A 14,896-nucleotide genomic window follows, 5' to 3' on the forward strand; every position below is an offset into this window, starting at 1 on the left:
GCAACATTTCCCTTCACCTTGTAGTTGTGGTCGCCTTCATTGATTTTCTTTTTGTTCTTCACAACATCAGGAAGACCTTTTCTTTGTGCACGGACAGTTCCCACGGTCATATATCCCGTGGTCAAACACATCCTGCAGGAGTTCGGGTGAACTAAAAAAGTTGTCGAACACTACCAGACACTCTGTCCCGACAAGTTCCTCAGTGAATTTCTTGACTACCCTGTAGCCGAGCCTACCGCCATCGCCCTCTTTGCCCGTGTAGACTTCGAACTGGCTAATAAAGCCAGTTGTAGCATCAGCACGCACCCATACTTTGAACCCACGTTTGATAGGCTTCATGGGCATGTACTGTTTGAATGACTTCCTTCCTTTGAACAGAATCATACTCTCATCAATTGAGTGGTATGCAGATGGCTGGTAGCTAGCTCTGAATGTTTCGGAGAGCTCTGTGATAAGAGGTCGAAGTTTGTGCAAAGGGTCATGGCCGACGTCTCCTTTTCTAGTCGCTGTCTTGTTGTCGTTGGCATGCAGTGATCGAAGAAGCTGAAAAAATCGTGCTCTTGGCATCACTGAGCTAATTGATGCCACTCCGAGGTCGCTGTCCGTGGACCAGTAGTCCCGTCTGTTTTGAAGTTGAAGAATGCCCATTCTGATGAGAATTGCTAGGAATCCTTTCATTTCTTCAACTGTAGTATCCTGCCAAGCTTTCTTTTTGGTTTCTTTGGCGTATATGTTCGTTTGTTCAACGAGTATGGTCAAAGCACCTCCGAACAGGGCATCAAAGATCATTATTGGCGTGTGCGTTGGAGGAAGCTTAGGAGTTGCAGGTGTTTGGCAGCAAAAATCGGGAATGTTGCTTTGGTGGGGAAGCGAACGTATTGTCCACTCACTTGCGGTCTCTTCATCATCACTGGCGTCATCACTTGAGTGCACATCATACGCACTCACTTGTGCTGCTCCTTGTGACGCTGTGCTACTCGGCTGGACTTTCGAACGGGTTACCGCACCCGACGGAACATCGTCGCCGTCTTTTTCTTCCTCGCTGTCACTTGACTGGTTTGGGTCATCAGGCAGGGAGAAAAAGACATCCAGTGCCTCGTCCACTGACAAGAACTTCGACATCTGCGGAGAAACAAGCGCAGGTATAATGTTCTGCTAAAGGCCCATAGGGAAATATATTCCCACCACCTATGGTCGGGAAAAACCATTACAGCATCTAATAAACGCAATGAACATGCTTATAAGTGGTTAAAATCGATGCACGGGATGCCGTAGAGACTCACCTTTAGAAGTTGTTTTTTGCCGTCCTCAGGCTAAAGTTTCTTCGGCAAATTGTACGAGCACAAAGAACCGAAGCCATGCCACCTTGCCGGGAAAAACCATTCTCGCCGCCTAGTGGACGCACCGAAAACCTTCAAAATAATTTTGTGTAGTTTGTTAGGCATGTGGCTAGATGGCGCCACAATACAGAAAAAATAAAAAAATTGCATCAGTTGTTTATGGCGCCTTTTTCGAAGTGGGAAGCATATTCCCTTTGGGCTTTTAAGGGTTGAACCTTGCGCATTTCGTCCCATTCTCATTTGGTCCTTCTCGTTTGAACGTGCTCATAATATCTGAACCAGTTTTTTCGCAAGTAGGTCCATTCTCATTTTGCCAACTCGCGCTACGACCGAATGGCATACTTTGGCATGCTTCTACTGAAGTTATTTATTGGCGAGTCTTGCCTTGTTTGGGCCCCCACTCTACCATCAGATATATATAGGGTCCTTCGTTTTCAGGTGAAACCCAATATTTTCCTATATTTACATCCCAAATATGTTTTTTTTTTGTTTGTTTTTTTGAAGTTGGGTTTAACACGATTGTTAACCAAATTCAGAACAAAAATTCCACCATTTTCATGTTTTTTTTTTTGTTTTTTTTGCATTGTAGAATTGTGAAGCTCATTAACGAAACTTGTTGAAAGTGCGCATCACAGAAGCAATCCAAAAGATATTTGAGTAACAAAAAGTTCAGTTGGGCTAGTTGGTTCATGACTGGATAGAAGTGCCGAAGGACAGGGACAAAGCGAAGAAGGTAACGACAACACGGACAACACAAAATAATACTTTCTGAAAAAAAAAAAGGAAATAAAAGGACAAAATCAAAAGCAAGAAAATTATTTTAGCGAAGGCATCTTTGATAAGAAAGGGCTACCTCAGACTACCGGATGGCTCGCTGACGTTGCTGTGTGTTGCAAACAAAAGTTTTGATGTTGAGAAAGCATTCTCTCAGTTAAGATACATCCGAAGACTGGGCAGGTCTACGATTGAACCAGAAACGCTGCGCATGCAGATGATTTCCTATGTCAACAAGAATTTTTTGAAATATTTGAAATGATTAAGTGAGCTCTTACACCATGTTTTAATCGAGTTATCTGCAGGTGAATGACCGGTTTGTGTAAGTGTAAAACATTCCATGTCCTAAAATGGATCGACACTTTTCATTGGCGGAAAGCAACGACTGAGTGCTGGCGGCAGAACTTGTGCATTTTCTTCCTGTCAGAAATATAGACCGTTCTAATAACCGCCTTTTGCACGCTTTGTCTACTGGACTGGCGAAGGCATTCTGTGCGTGCACAGTAGCTCTTTTTCTTTACAAAAGGGTATGACGTGCAGCGCACACGTCCACAGCCCAGTGCCTTAGCATTTTTCGCCTGTGTGATAAGTGTAGTGTTGTGCCCATCTAACAGATGGCGCTACCTTTCCACACGGCGGCATTATTGTTTTCTTCTCAAGAGCGGCGGGGAAATAAAATCACTTTTTGTTCGGCAGTCACGGGGTGTACAGCTAGCTTGATCCCTCTTCGGCCACCTCGGCTGCTGTCTTATCGTGACCGTCTGGTCGGCCTGGTCGCAACAATAAGCGCTGAAAAGGTCTATAGGCCTTTTCAGCGCTTATTATGACTGATTCATTGTCCATCGCCAACATCTTTGTTTTTGGCAATTTCCTTGGGAAAGTATTAACACAGAATGTGTTTTATCAGCCTATTTTAGAGCGCAGCTCTTAGGGGCCCGTTTCCAGCCTGAGCGGCGTCGGCGTCGCCGTAACCGCGCCCCTCCCTCTCCTCCTCCTCCCCCTCCTCCTCCTCCTCCCCCTCCTCCTCCTCCCCTCATTGTCTAGTATGGTTCGGGGGGGTCACGTGACCTCGGGGGGAGGGGGTCACATGACTTCAGCGGGGGGTCACGTGGCCTCGGGAGGGTCACGTGACTACCCCCTCCCCTCCCCCCCCCGAGATCACGTGGCCCCCGCGAGGGGAAGAGGAGAACGCAGGGGAGCAGGGAGGATGAGCAGGGAGGATGAGCATGAGTATATTGGAAACGCAGTTTCCAATATACACCACGGTTTTTCCCCAATCAATAAAATTTCAACCCTCCAAAATATTTGTCCTGACTCTATATTTCAGAGCACAGCTCTTACGCGACCCTTTCCGGCTTGAGCGGCAAGGAGGAAAGCAGTACGAAGGTGGAGGAGGGGGGAGGAGAGACGCGGAGGCGAGGGGAGGGGAGGAGCTTGAAGGACGAGGAGGTGGTAAAGGAGAGGGAGGGGGAGCAGGAGCGGAGGAGAACTAGCAGGCATGATCACGAGGGAGGAGGAGAAATATACCCTCCACTCCTCCTCCTAAAGAGCTGCGCTCCAGTTCGGCGTTACAGGAAGTTGTAAACGGCTTTCACTTTTTACGGAGATCTTTAATGCTCTACAGTAACATTTGACCGTAGCAAAAAAGCGCTACCGAACAGCGTTACGCTGTAGTGAACCATGGGGGTTAAGTGAGAAGAGCGAAACAAGAACAGGCCCAAATGAGGAGGGTTGAAATGCGAAGGACGAAACGAGAAAGCCAAATGCAACGGGTCAATGCGAGAAGATCTTTTTGAGAACGGTTGTTTTGAGAAGGGCAAAGTGAGAAGGGTGAGAATGGGCTCAAATGATAACCACCCTCGTTTGTCGCTCAATTTTGATCAGATTTAGTTGTTGCATTCTCAAGGATTCTCCACCCCAGAATGATGCAGAATGGCATTCTTACTGAAGCTAACTTTGATATATCCTCGAAAAGTGAAGCATGCCATGTCGAAGAGAGTTGGATGGCAGTCAAACACCTGTGCCGCGAACTCCGCTGGCCACTTGATTCAACTGTGAAAGACAATAGCAAAAAAGAAAAGAACGAAGGAAGCAGGAGAGAGGACTCCGAGACACTTTAAAAGGACTTCACAAACTGCAGAAGCTTCGAAAACAACAACAAAAAAAAAAGGAACAACTCAAAAGTAGGACGTGGCAAGGCTAGACACGTTGTGTGCCTGAAAGGCTTAGACTGGAGTTAGCATCCACCGTGTTCCTCATAAAACGCAATCCTGCACATAGTGGTTTGATCAATAGATAGAAATAGAACCTCTAATTTGTTTACACCCTTTATATTTTTACCATGGGTTGGCATTTAATTGGGGTTCTATAGTATGTAGCAAAGTGATGTAAGGAGGACTTTGTCTTAAATATATAAAGACAACCGAGCCCTAATTGCATTTTTCCGGCACAGCAAGGAGGAAATCCGCAAGGAGGCGCTCAAGGCGCTGCATCCGGCAGAAGGAGACGGCCCTCGCTACCCACCGTTTCCCAGCATGCTGGAGTTTATCATAACCAAGGTGAGATGCGTCGCACATTTTTAAAGCCTTTATAACCCTGCAGTAGACCTTGCTTGCTCGTGTCGGTGTTGGTCGCATTGTAGCAAAACCGTGGGAAAGAGTGTCAACAATGGAGCACATCCATTGGTTTGATGTCATAGCGTATGCGACCAATGGCATAGTGCTGCACAGAGTTGGGGGGTGGAAGGGGAAGGTAAGTGGCACACTAGCACGCCCCTCTCCCTCCCCCTCCTGTAGATGACAAATCTTATATACAGTTAAACCTATAGAGATGCCCTGCTATGCCTAACTAAGTGGATTTACAAATCTTGCTGTATGCAAATATTCTTTCTTCAATCTCAAATTAAAAACAAAAAAAAAAACACAAAGAACTGAATGCAGTTTGTCAGTGCATGTTTGCTTAACCTATGCTGTACCTAGCAGCCACAGTTTATTTTAAAAATTTTACTGCAATGGGGACATCAACATTTCCAAAGTTTCTTTTTCTTTTTAAGTACACCAGACACGCTCACACTCCCTCCCGCTTTGAAAGGGTGCTTTTTTTTTTCCAACCATGCAATTGCAATGTTCAGACTTTTCCAAGAGTTGATCGCAGCGGGTTACCTTGTTGAGTGCGTTTCTTATAGAGCACCGGTGCACTGTGGAGAAACAAAGGAGCTGATTTTTGCTTTGTTGCTTCTCCGCAATGCACTCGTGCTCTGTAAGAAGCGCACTTAACGGGGGTAACCAACATCGATCAACACCTTGAAAAATATGAATATTGTAGTTCATCTCGAAGCGAATATCAAATAGTGTATAATTCTAAACTAACATTTGGCCAACACTAGTTTTAGTATATTTTTATTGTACTAGCTCTGCATGCATGGTTTTTCACAGCTGTGCTGTGGCGAAGCAAGGTTGCGGTATCTGCTCTGCAGATATCGCTTTTTTGCAGTGTACTGGTGCTTGGTGAGAAACTTTTTCACTGGAGATAACCAACGTACTGTGACTTTGCTAGCTGTTCAAAGAGTATGAATATTACAGTTAATTTTGGATCGAATATTGAAATGCGTCTAGAATTCAAGTGCCTGCATAATGCTACTGGAGCTTCAGTTTTTCAGGGAAAAATATTTGTCACTTTTGTACCTTCACTATAGCAATGTCTCAAATCTCTGTGCCAGCATTAAAAGCATCCTTCAACTTTGCTTCACTATAGTAGTCGTGTCTGTACTGTACCAGCCTTTACGAATGCAAAGGTTTCGTACGGTAGTTTCAAACCGAGTACCACTTCAGAAGGAAGGTTTGCCATTGCTGGGTAGTAAGCCAACCTTCAAAAGGGCTGCTGCTCTTCAAACAATAAGTTTTGTGGTTTCTAGGTACTTGGAAAGTCTCAGCGTGTCTCCAAAAGCCCACAAACGCCACTAAGCCTTCAAAATTAAGAATCTTCAGAAACCTCGTAGAGCGAAGGTCAGATTATGCTTTCGTTTGGTGCAGGCTCAACCTGGTGCGGCGCCAAGCGTGCACAACCGTGACCGACCTTTCCCTGGCCTGCCATGGAACCGGGTGCAGTATGCCGAGGTAGGTTCACTCACCCTCTTTTAGTGCAGAATTGCACTTTTACCAAAGCTAATTATAGTCTAGACTCGAAAAGTGAAGCGTGCCAGTTTCAAAGAAAGTTTACCGGCTGCCAAACAACTGCGCCACAAGCTCTGCAGGTCACAAAACAAAACTGTGAAAAAACAAAAAAAAAACAAAAAACAGAAGAGGCAGGAGAGAAAACTTCAAGACGCTTTGAAGAGACTTTACCTGCTGGGAAAGCTTTAAGGTTGACGAGAAAGAGGCTCGGGGAAACCCACTCTCCGCACATTGACCCTAATCATTGTCGTCCTTTCCAGCCGCCACAATCCCCTCCGAAGCGAAAAACGCTAGATTTTAGGGTCGTGCGAATATTCGAAATTTCGAATAGTAGTTCCGAATAATACACTATTCAATATTCGCTTCGAGAAGAACTGCACTATTCGCGTTTTTCCAAGTGTTGTTTGCGGCGGGTTAGCCCCGTTGAGTGCGCTTCTCACCAAACACTGGTGCGCTGTGGAGAAGCAATATCCGCAGAAGCGAGCTTCGCGGGTGTTGCTTCTCCGGAGCGCACCGGTGCTTGGTAAGAAGCACACTCAATGGGGTAACCCGCAGCGATAAACACTTGGAAAAGTATGAATATTGTAATTGCCTGCTTGGAGGTAAAGCATACATTCAAAGCGGCATGGTGCATTTGTGCCGACTGTGTTCGAAAATAAATGAAAAGTTTGTGAATGTGTGTCTACATTGTGGTAAAAGATTCAAAATTAAACTGTTATGTAAGAGTATAACACCAAACCTTCTGACACCAGACCTTCTGAGGTCACAGTTCGTAAATATAGATAGATTAAACTTAGTTTATAAATTAACAAGTGGAACAAACTTCACAGGTTTAGCTGGGTTTTTGTCTAAGTGTTATGCAATGGTAGTGATAGGCGTGGAAAAACTATTCGATATTCGAATCGAAAATATTCGGGAAAAACCACTATTCGCTTCGAATTCGCTTCAAACTCAAAATCCACTATTCGCACAAGGCTACTAGATTTATCTGGATCCTACGGATGAAGTCGGTGTACGCAGAAAGTTTGTGCAGCATTCTTCGGAGTTTGTGGAGGACATTGCAGTTGTTTCTTTTGGTTATGAGGATGCTAGTTTATTCCAAACTCTGTCTTTCTTTTGTGTGACGGTGGGGGCATGTCTTGGGATTCTTTTTTCTTCCCATAAACCGTTTGAACCCAAATGCCGAACGCCGGCATCCAGCGACCGGCATTCACGTTCAAACAGTGAGTAAAGACCACCGCTGCGGAGACAAAGCCAGCTAGTTTTGCATATGTCCACAGACTGGCGCATGGATGGCAGAATGTCGAGCGTACAGTCGCGGGGTTGTATGTGTGATTCCTATTCGCGGCGCGTTTAGAATTTCATTCGTTCTTCTCGATTTACCACTCTTTCGTACAGAAAGTGTCATGTTTGGTGATAGTTTCCACGGAGTTCACTCTCACTTTCTTCACTATGAGCCATCACGCAACTTGCACGTACCTTACCGTACGTGCAAGTAGCGCGAGAGGGTAGCTTTGAGTTTTTCTCCCGCTGCACGAACAGCCGAGGCGCAATCAAACGTGAGGAGATCGCGCAGCTTTCAACAAAGGGCACGCTTTCGGAAGGTGTCTAGGATACGAGTCATACACCCGCTGGAAGTGCTACGGTCATCTACTGGGTGTTCTTAAGGGGTATTTGGGCATAAAAAAATAGCATAAATAGACCGATGAGGAGTGCATTGAAAGTTGTCACAAGGTGTCTTTAGGCGGTGCATTTATGGTACTAAAATTTTACGAGCATAGGTTTGAGGGAAGAAAAATTAATCCTTAAAAGCCTAGGAAATGCAGCCCCGTCTTTTCTCCGACAAATTAATGCCGAAGAAACGACGGACGAATGGGTCGTGCCGCCGAGGGCCTGAACGCTCGAGAGCCTTGCAACTTTGACCCAGGTTCTGCGGTACCTGAGAAGCTGCCTGCGGAGCGGCGCGGGACTGCCTCCTGCGGACTCCGAGACGGACCTGGGACGGGAGGGGGCACCCAAGGTGCTGCGCTACCTGCGCGCGCTTTTGGCCGGGTCGTCGCCGCTGCCGGGGCACTACGCCCGCCTCCTGGTCGGGTTCCTGCCCACTGCACCGGGTGAGTGTGTCGGTTTGGTTCCGTTTGGGGAACTCTTCCGTTTGGCGAGCGACGTGTCAGCGTACCTTGCTTCTGGTACGCCGCTTGGAACGCATCTCCGACTGGCCCGTTTAGCGTTTCATCCCGCCCACGTGTTGAAAGTTGCCCCAAAACGGCAACAGATGACTTCACGAAAGCCAGAGCATCATGTTATCGTTGCCGCTGTTGTACCGCCAGGAAGGCAGCTGGGGACAGCGTGACACTTCGAAGACGTCGTTGGGTGGAAATTGAGGGACCGCATCTTAAGACGCGGTAAATGCGCTGGTCGGAGATGTGTTTCAGGCATTTGTAGTTTTGGTACTGCTTTGGTTTGGTAAGCACTGCACTAGTTTGGGTCAATACAGGGTGTGAAGGGATTATCGAATGTCAACCCCAGAGCTCCGCTAACTGCTTTCGAGCAGCCGTGGTCGTCGACGATTCTCGTCAACTTTGGCAACTTTTTCAGACGTATCTCCCCTTTGTGCACTTCTGGAGCTGGTGGCGGCGGAGCCGAAGGAATTCGCACCTCTTTTGGACAACCAGAAGACGGCACTCAAGGTGATGAAAAAAGCGGAAAATGACTAGCGTATTTACACGATCGTAAGTCGACCCCCCCCCCCCCCTTCGAATCTTGGCAAAACGAAAACAAAAAACTATTTTAGGGGCACATTTTACCGCGAAAACGTGAAAACGGCAGGGTGCCTCTTTCGAAACCCCCAGCCCCCAGTGTGTGCTCAATGCCGTCTGGTGTGCTTCCCACGCAAGCACGAGGCACATGAGACGTTGAAGCATTACCAAAGCTAAAAGGAAGGCTCGAGCTGGAGGCGGGACAACTGAACCTGCTCCCTGTTGCTCTCGTGCTGTCTGCGACTAGACACTACGATTCGTCCGCGCTGGTGCTGTCCTTCCTGTTGTAATCGCTGCTACGTTCCCAAGGTGTGTCGTCGGCGTCCAACGAAACCTCGCACTTCATTATTGACCGCATCGACCGCATCTTCCGCGCTTGATTGGTGGTTACATTGAACATCACGGGTAGGAGCCGATTGCGCATTTCTGTGACGTACGTTGCGAGCCTGACTTCTAACTCCAGGAGGCATCCAGATTCATCCAGACTTTGGCTCACGGAAGCCTCTTCATTTGCCGTCGCAGGTCAGATCCGTCACCGTTGCAGACGTCACTGTCGCACCACCCGCTCTGACGGGTCGAACTTCTGTCCAGCAGCGCAGTTTTTGACTTTTGGGTGAAGAATGGCCGTAAACGAGCCCCGTAAAGCTAAACGCACTATCTCGACAATCGATCAAACAATGCGTTACCATGCATCGTGCAAAAAGAAGCAGCGGGAAGTGAAGCTGTTCCAGGGTTTTAGCTGGCGCTCCGGAGTGGCTCCTATATCACGTACCGCCACGAAGTATATCACTCTATGCAGCCACTCCTGGGAGTGGGGCGCGCCGTTTGCCTTGCATTACGGTTAATTTGCAAATCGCAATAGATAGAACTTGTAAAATAAGCGCACAGAATGGTGCAACTCCTAACAAGCCAAGCTGTTCTTGATATCGCAATTTTGTTTTTGTCGGTGGGGGAAGGCTTTGGTTCAATTATAAGTCGATCCCCCCACATCAGATTTTCAAAAATAGAAAAACGGGTCGACCTACAATCGTGTGAATACAGTACAGAAAGTGCCACACTTTTTGAAAAAACCAGAGACGATGGACGAAGAATTGGAAAAACACAAACCGTCATGTCTGGTTTTTTAAAAAGAACATTAAGACTTTTTTTGTTTGTTTCCTTCTTCGTCAGTCGTCCCCATTTTTAAAAAAATGTGTAACATCAACCAGCTCGCCTGTTCACTTACTCTGTTTTCACATAAAGTGTGTTGTTATTGATGGCGGCAGCTGTTACATTATTAAAAGGTGGCCCTCGGGGTATTTGCTTTAGGAATCTTGCTGGTTAGTAGAACAGTTCTTGGAGATGTGCCTTAGGAGGTGTCCGAGGGACGCTTAAGCGCTGCCACTCATATGTGCTAGTCTGGGTCCTGCGCCCTTTGCTGTTCTCATGCCACCATCGGTTTCTCTCTACTCTGCTCAGCACGGTGCACTCGTCATTTCCACTTTTCGCACGAAGAGCGCATCTTGCACGGGCGTAGCCTCGGGAGTGTGGGCGCGCTAGTCTTGTCAGGGCAGTCCTTCAGACACACCATACACAACGACGTTTGGCTTATCCACACGCAAGACGAGTACTGAGATCCTCCTTACAACGTCCTCACGAAGCGACGCACAGCGCCTTCTGCGTTATCGCCGCGTTTGGCACTGTAGCGCGGGAAAAGGTAGCACGTTTTTTTGTCGTCCTGTCTGGGTGTTTGCGCGAGTACAAACTCGAGACGAACCGACGTTGCAGAACCTGCTGTCGTTGTCCAAGGAGCAAGTGCGGGAGTGTGCCGCCCAACTGGTCGGGTTTCTGGTGGCCTCTCGCACCGGGGAAGCCTTCCTGGGGGACGTGGACGCACTCTGCGGCGACGCCAGGAGTGAGGTGAGCTCGCTGCCCGTTCGGCTCGAATTCCGGTGACTTTGCGATTTTCAATTTGCGAAAGAAATGCTAACGACGTCTCCACCGGCGCTAAGATGCTTGGAACGTGTCTCCGACTGTTGTGTTTATCGCATCCTAAAAAGTGGTTTTGATTTTCGCCCAATGACGTCGCAGAAGTGTTGCGTCCTCGCAGGCCACGGTCCTCGCAGTGTCGCGGTAGTGATGGCATGTTTGGCGGGCACCCGTGCCGCTGCAGGTCACTCTCTGTCTTGACAATGCAAGGAAGCTTCAACAGCCGGGAGTTGGGACCCCACGAACAATGGCGGCACCCGCGTTTGTTCGTGCTTTTTGTCGGGGCTTTTACACCCAACCGCCACAACTGCGACATCCGACAGCATGATGCGCCAGCTTTTGTGACGTCGTTTGTGCCACTTTGGGACCGCTTTCGGCGCGTGGGCAGGATTGGACGCCGAATGCACCGGTCAAAGATGCTTTCCAAGCACCGTACCAGTGCCAAACGTGTCGCGGAAAGATGGTGCGGTGTCTTGGGGTGACCGCTCTACAACTGTCGAGGGCAGTGTGTCTGCCAACCTGGAAAGCGTGGAATCGTTCCATTGAAATGAGCATCGGTCAGGGAAATTGGGCCGACCGCAAACGACGTGAGCGTGCAGCTCAACTGGCGTGCCACTATAAATGCGATAGCAAACATACAAAGAGACGAGCGCGGCGACGACACACTCTTGGCAATGCCCGATTAGCGCCATTGGGTCTTAATGTTGTCGGACTTAAAGCGAAACGGAGTATTGTCCGCAGGCAACTGCCGGCATCGAGCGATGCTTTGTTTGGCATATTTAGTGCGCGGGTGACCGTCAGCGCGCAGCTGGTTCCTGACGAAACGTAGCTTCCCACGTGAACTTGCGACATCGTGGGGGGGGGGGGGAATCGTGCGATGTATGGAGGGATATCGCAGCTAATGTACGTCATCAGAACTTCGGACAAAAGTCAGTTAATAACTTAAAATATGCGGTAAACCTCCTCCTCCCCGTAATTGCTTCAGTTACCGGAAGGGGTCCTTGCGATCCAAGGTCACTGAGAATTTGAGACCATACATGCCCCCATCAAAGAAGCAGAACCCATGAAAAATCGTCATTAAAACTTGTTCGTGACACACTCCACTCTCGAAGAAATTTAAGCTTGACTCGATCGATCTGATGAACCCAGGGGTCACAAGAGTGTCGGTCGTGCGTGCAATGCATCCTAAGCCACTTAAAGCTCCGTGCAACAAAACATGGCAAATCATAACGTACGCATAGTACTCACAGGACAGATTCTGTGATGATCGAGGCTAGTTTTTTTTAGATGCGGAGCATCTCTTGCTCGGGTCTATGTCCCCCGGCGTCGTAGTCCGCACTCACACTACGCTTGCGCAACTCTCCTCCTTCCCTCTCTCCAACAGCTGCGCGTTACTCTCTCCGCTCTCTCTCTCTACCAGCTGCAAGCACTTCGCGTGCGTTCGCTTCTACTCACACCGCGCGCGCAGGCGCAACTCTCCTCCTCTAGTCTCCTCTCCTTCAAGTGTGAATATAAGCAGCGGTAGCGCGCTGCGTGCGTTCAGTTCACCCGCTGTTGACTCCACTCCGTTCTTCCGATGAAGTGTGATGGAAGCAACAGTCCCGTCAGTTAGTGGGTTGGCGCAAGCAAGCTTCAGCACCATCCCACAAACTAACGTAATAACACGCAAGTTAACAATGTTACTAACAACGTTACTAACACCGTTAATAACGATCCGCAATGCTCCGCATCACCCCATGGTTCCCCTCGGGAAGATGGTGTAATTTTTATTTGTTTGGGAGCACGTGAAAATGCATCTCCCGGCACGGGATCTTAGCGGTGACTGTATTACGATGACATTTTGTTTCCGGCTATTTCTTTGTATTTTTCTCTTATGCAATACACCTTGATAAATGCCTGCTTTATTAAGGAATTTTAGTATAACGTATGCAATTTTAGTGCTCACTACCGCTCAGTTTAGCGCTTGCGTGAGCGCGCACTACGCAAGAGCGTTTTGGAATAGTGTTTCTGCATCACAATGCAAAAACCCAAGCATCTTGCGCTTGCAACGCCACCAGGACACAGTAACAATTCTTAGTTAACACACAATGTGCTGTAACTTGAGAAAAAAAAACAAGTTTTTTGGTTCAGAGTAACATTTTAGATTTATTTGAATATGAGAATGCAAGGCGAGCCATTGACCGGTCATGTCCGCTTGCATCGCCTTGGCAATAGAGGTCTTGTGTACTGACCTTCGCACATTGTATCTTTGCCGAGAAACATTTGCACGTCGCAAGCAGCAAGTCTCCGGTGATCGCTGCCCCCCTGGCCCATTTTGCCCACCTTGCTGTGTCTTCCAAACCATTGGTGACGTGCACATCCCGTAGGAGTGCAATGTCGTCCTGTATTGAAAATTGCAGTTGCTAGGTTGCTGCCGACATTGCGTTCACAATGACGGCTGAAGCGGCCGCAGCCACGGTCCTAGGAGCCATCATTTTCTGACTGTGCTCATCTTGGCTTTAGCCAACTTCTCGCGCATCACAAATCCTCCTTGGAGGAACGAAAAGGCTCTTTGCGTATGCACGCAATTTCCAAAAAACAGCACATGCAAAGCACAAAACGCGGTTAGCGTTCGATGCATGTACAGTGGCGACGATGCTGTTATTTCCGTATGCAAAGCTTTTGCGTGTGCTTTTCTAAAACTCCCTATTAGCTCACAAAGAAGCTTGCATCATTAACATAGTCTCTCATTCACAAAATTTGTCACGCCTCGTCATAACGAACAATCTAGATAAAAAACAAATCCTTGTATAGCTTGCACCAGTGCACAGTGCATGAAATTTCAACTTTGAAACATGTATACTCTCTGGACTATTGTCCAGAAGCTACGGTACTTTGGTCCTACCTGAGAAAATTGCCATACAACTAGTATTTTTTGTCTTCTAGAATCTGGAGCTTAAGCAAGGGGCCCTGCTGGCTCTTGGATTCACGCTCGCTCGAAAGTACCGGCATCGGAACCAGGACAACGTTGTTGACAGTCCTAGGATGAAGGCAGCTGTGGAGGTGCTCTGCAGGCAGTTCTGTGAGTTGATGTCCTTAAGAGATGAGATGTGCAACCATAAAGGAGTTTTTGACCACTTTAACTAGTGCAAAAGAAAATTTTACCCATTGAAAGACCTCTCAATGTTAGATGTATGAATTTTAGCCTTTTTCTTGTTTACTTCTTTAAAGCTCACTTCTAAACTGAGATTAAGAAATCCTTTTTTTTTTTCACCTTATGCGCAAGTTTTATTGTGAGACATACGAAATTGTCTGCATATTTGGTAATTTTGCCAAATGCGTTTAAATGCAATAGCTTCATAGGGTGGGTGGTGCCTAAAGCAGGATGACCCTTAAGGCCCGTTCAGACACTTGCGACCTCTGAGAACCGTGTGTCTTGGAACTTCTTAATCTCTCTTACGACGAGGGGACACACTGGCACCATCTATTGGGTAGCAGTGTAAACTTGGCGGTCTGGCATACTTTCTATTTCTCTCGCGCATTATCCTTTCTTTCTTGGCTCGAAAAACTTTTGTCAACGTTATGAACGAGCCTTTCTCATAGGTATTACGCACATTTGACCTCAAAAATCCCGCAAAACTTTCGCTCTTGTGAAATACAGTTCCAGGGTCACCGCATAGATGGCGCCAATGTGCCAGTGTGTTCTCTCATCCTAAGAAATTTAAGAGGTTTCATCAGGTCTCGTCTCTCGGTCGTACTCTGTTGCAAGTGTGTGAACGGGCCTTTAGCCTTCATTGCCTAAGGTGGGTGGTGCTCTTAATTCAGGATGTGCCTAGGGCAGGCTTTTGTATGGAAACAGACTACGTCTCACCATTGCCTCTTCGTGAAGCTGCGTGCGCTTCCC

General features: G+C 47.6%; 1 protein-coding gene across 1 annotated transcript in view; it reads left to right on the forward strand.

Annotated features, from left to right (window-relative positions):
- LOC115316623 (proteasome adapter and scaffold protein ECM29) overlaps positions 1 to 14,896 on the forward strand; it is a 100,360-nt gene that overhangs the window by 20,083 nt on the left and 65,381 nt on the right. The window contains exons 12-17 of the mRNA XM_040221482.2: positions 4,567 to 4,672; positions 6,146 to 6,229; positions 8,214 to 8,400; positions 8,885 to 8,976; positions 10,813 to 10,944; positions 13,939 to 14,074. Of these exons, the coding sequence (XP_040077416.1) occupies positions 4,567 to 4,672; positions 6,146 to 6,229; positions 8,214 to 8,400; positions 8,885 to 8,976; positions 10,813 to 10,944; positions 13,939 to 14,074 (737 nt within the window). The remainder of the gene's footprint in view (positions 1 to 4,566; positions 4,673 to 6,145; positions 6,230 to 8,213; positions 8,401 to 8,884; positions 8,977 to 10,812; positions 10,945 to 13,938; positions 14,075 to 14,896) is intronic.

Source organism: Ixodes scapularis, unplaced genomic scaffold, assembly GCF_016920785.2.
Source record: "Ixodes scapularis isolate PalLabHiFi unplaced genomic scaffold, ASM1692078v2 PGA_scaffold12__126_contigs__length_90152505, whole genome shotgun sequence".
NCBI lineage: Eukaryota > Metazoa > Arthropoda > Arachnida > Ixodida > Ixodidae > Ixodes > Ixodes scapularis.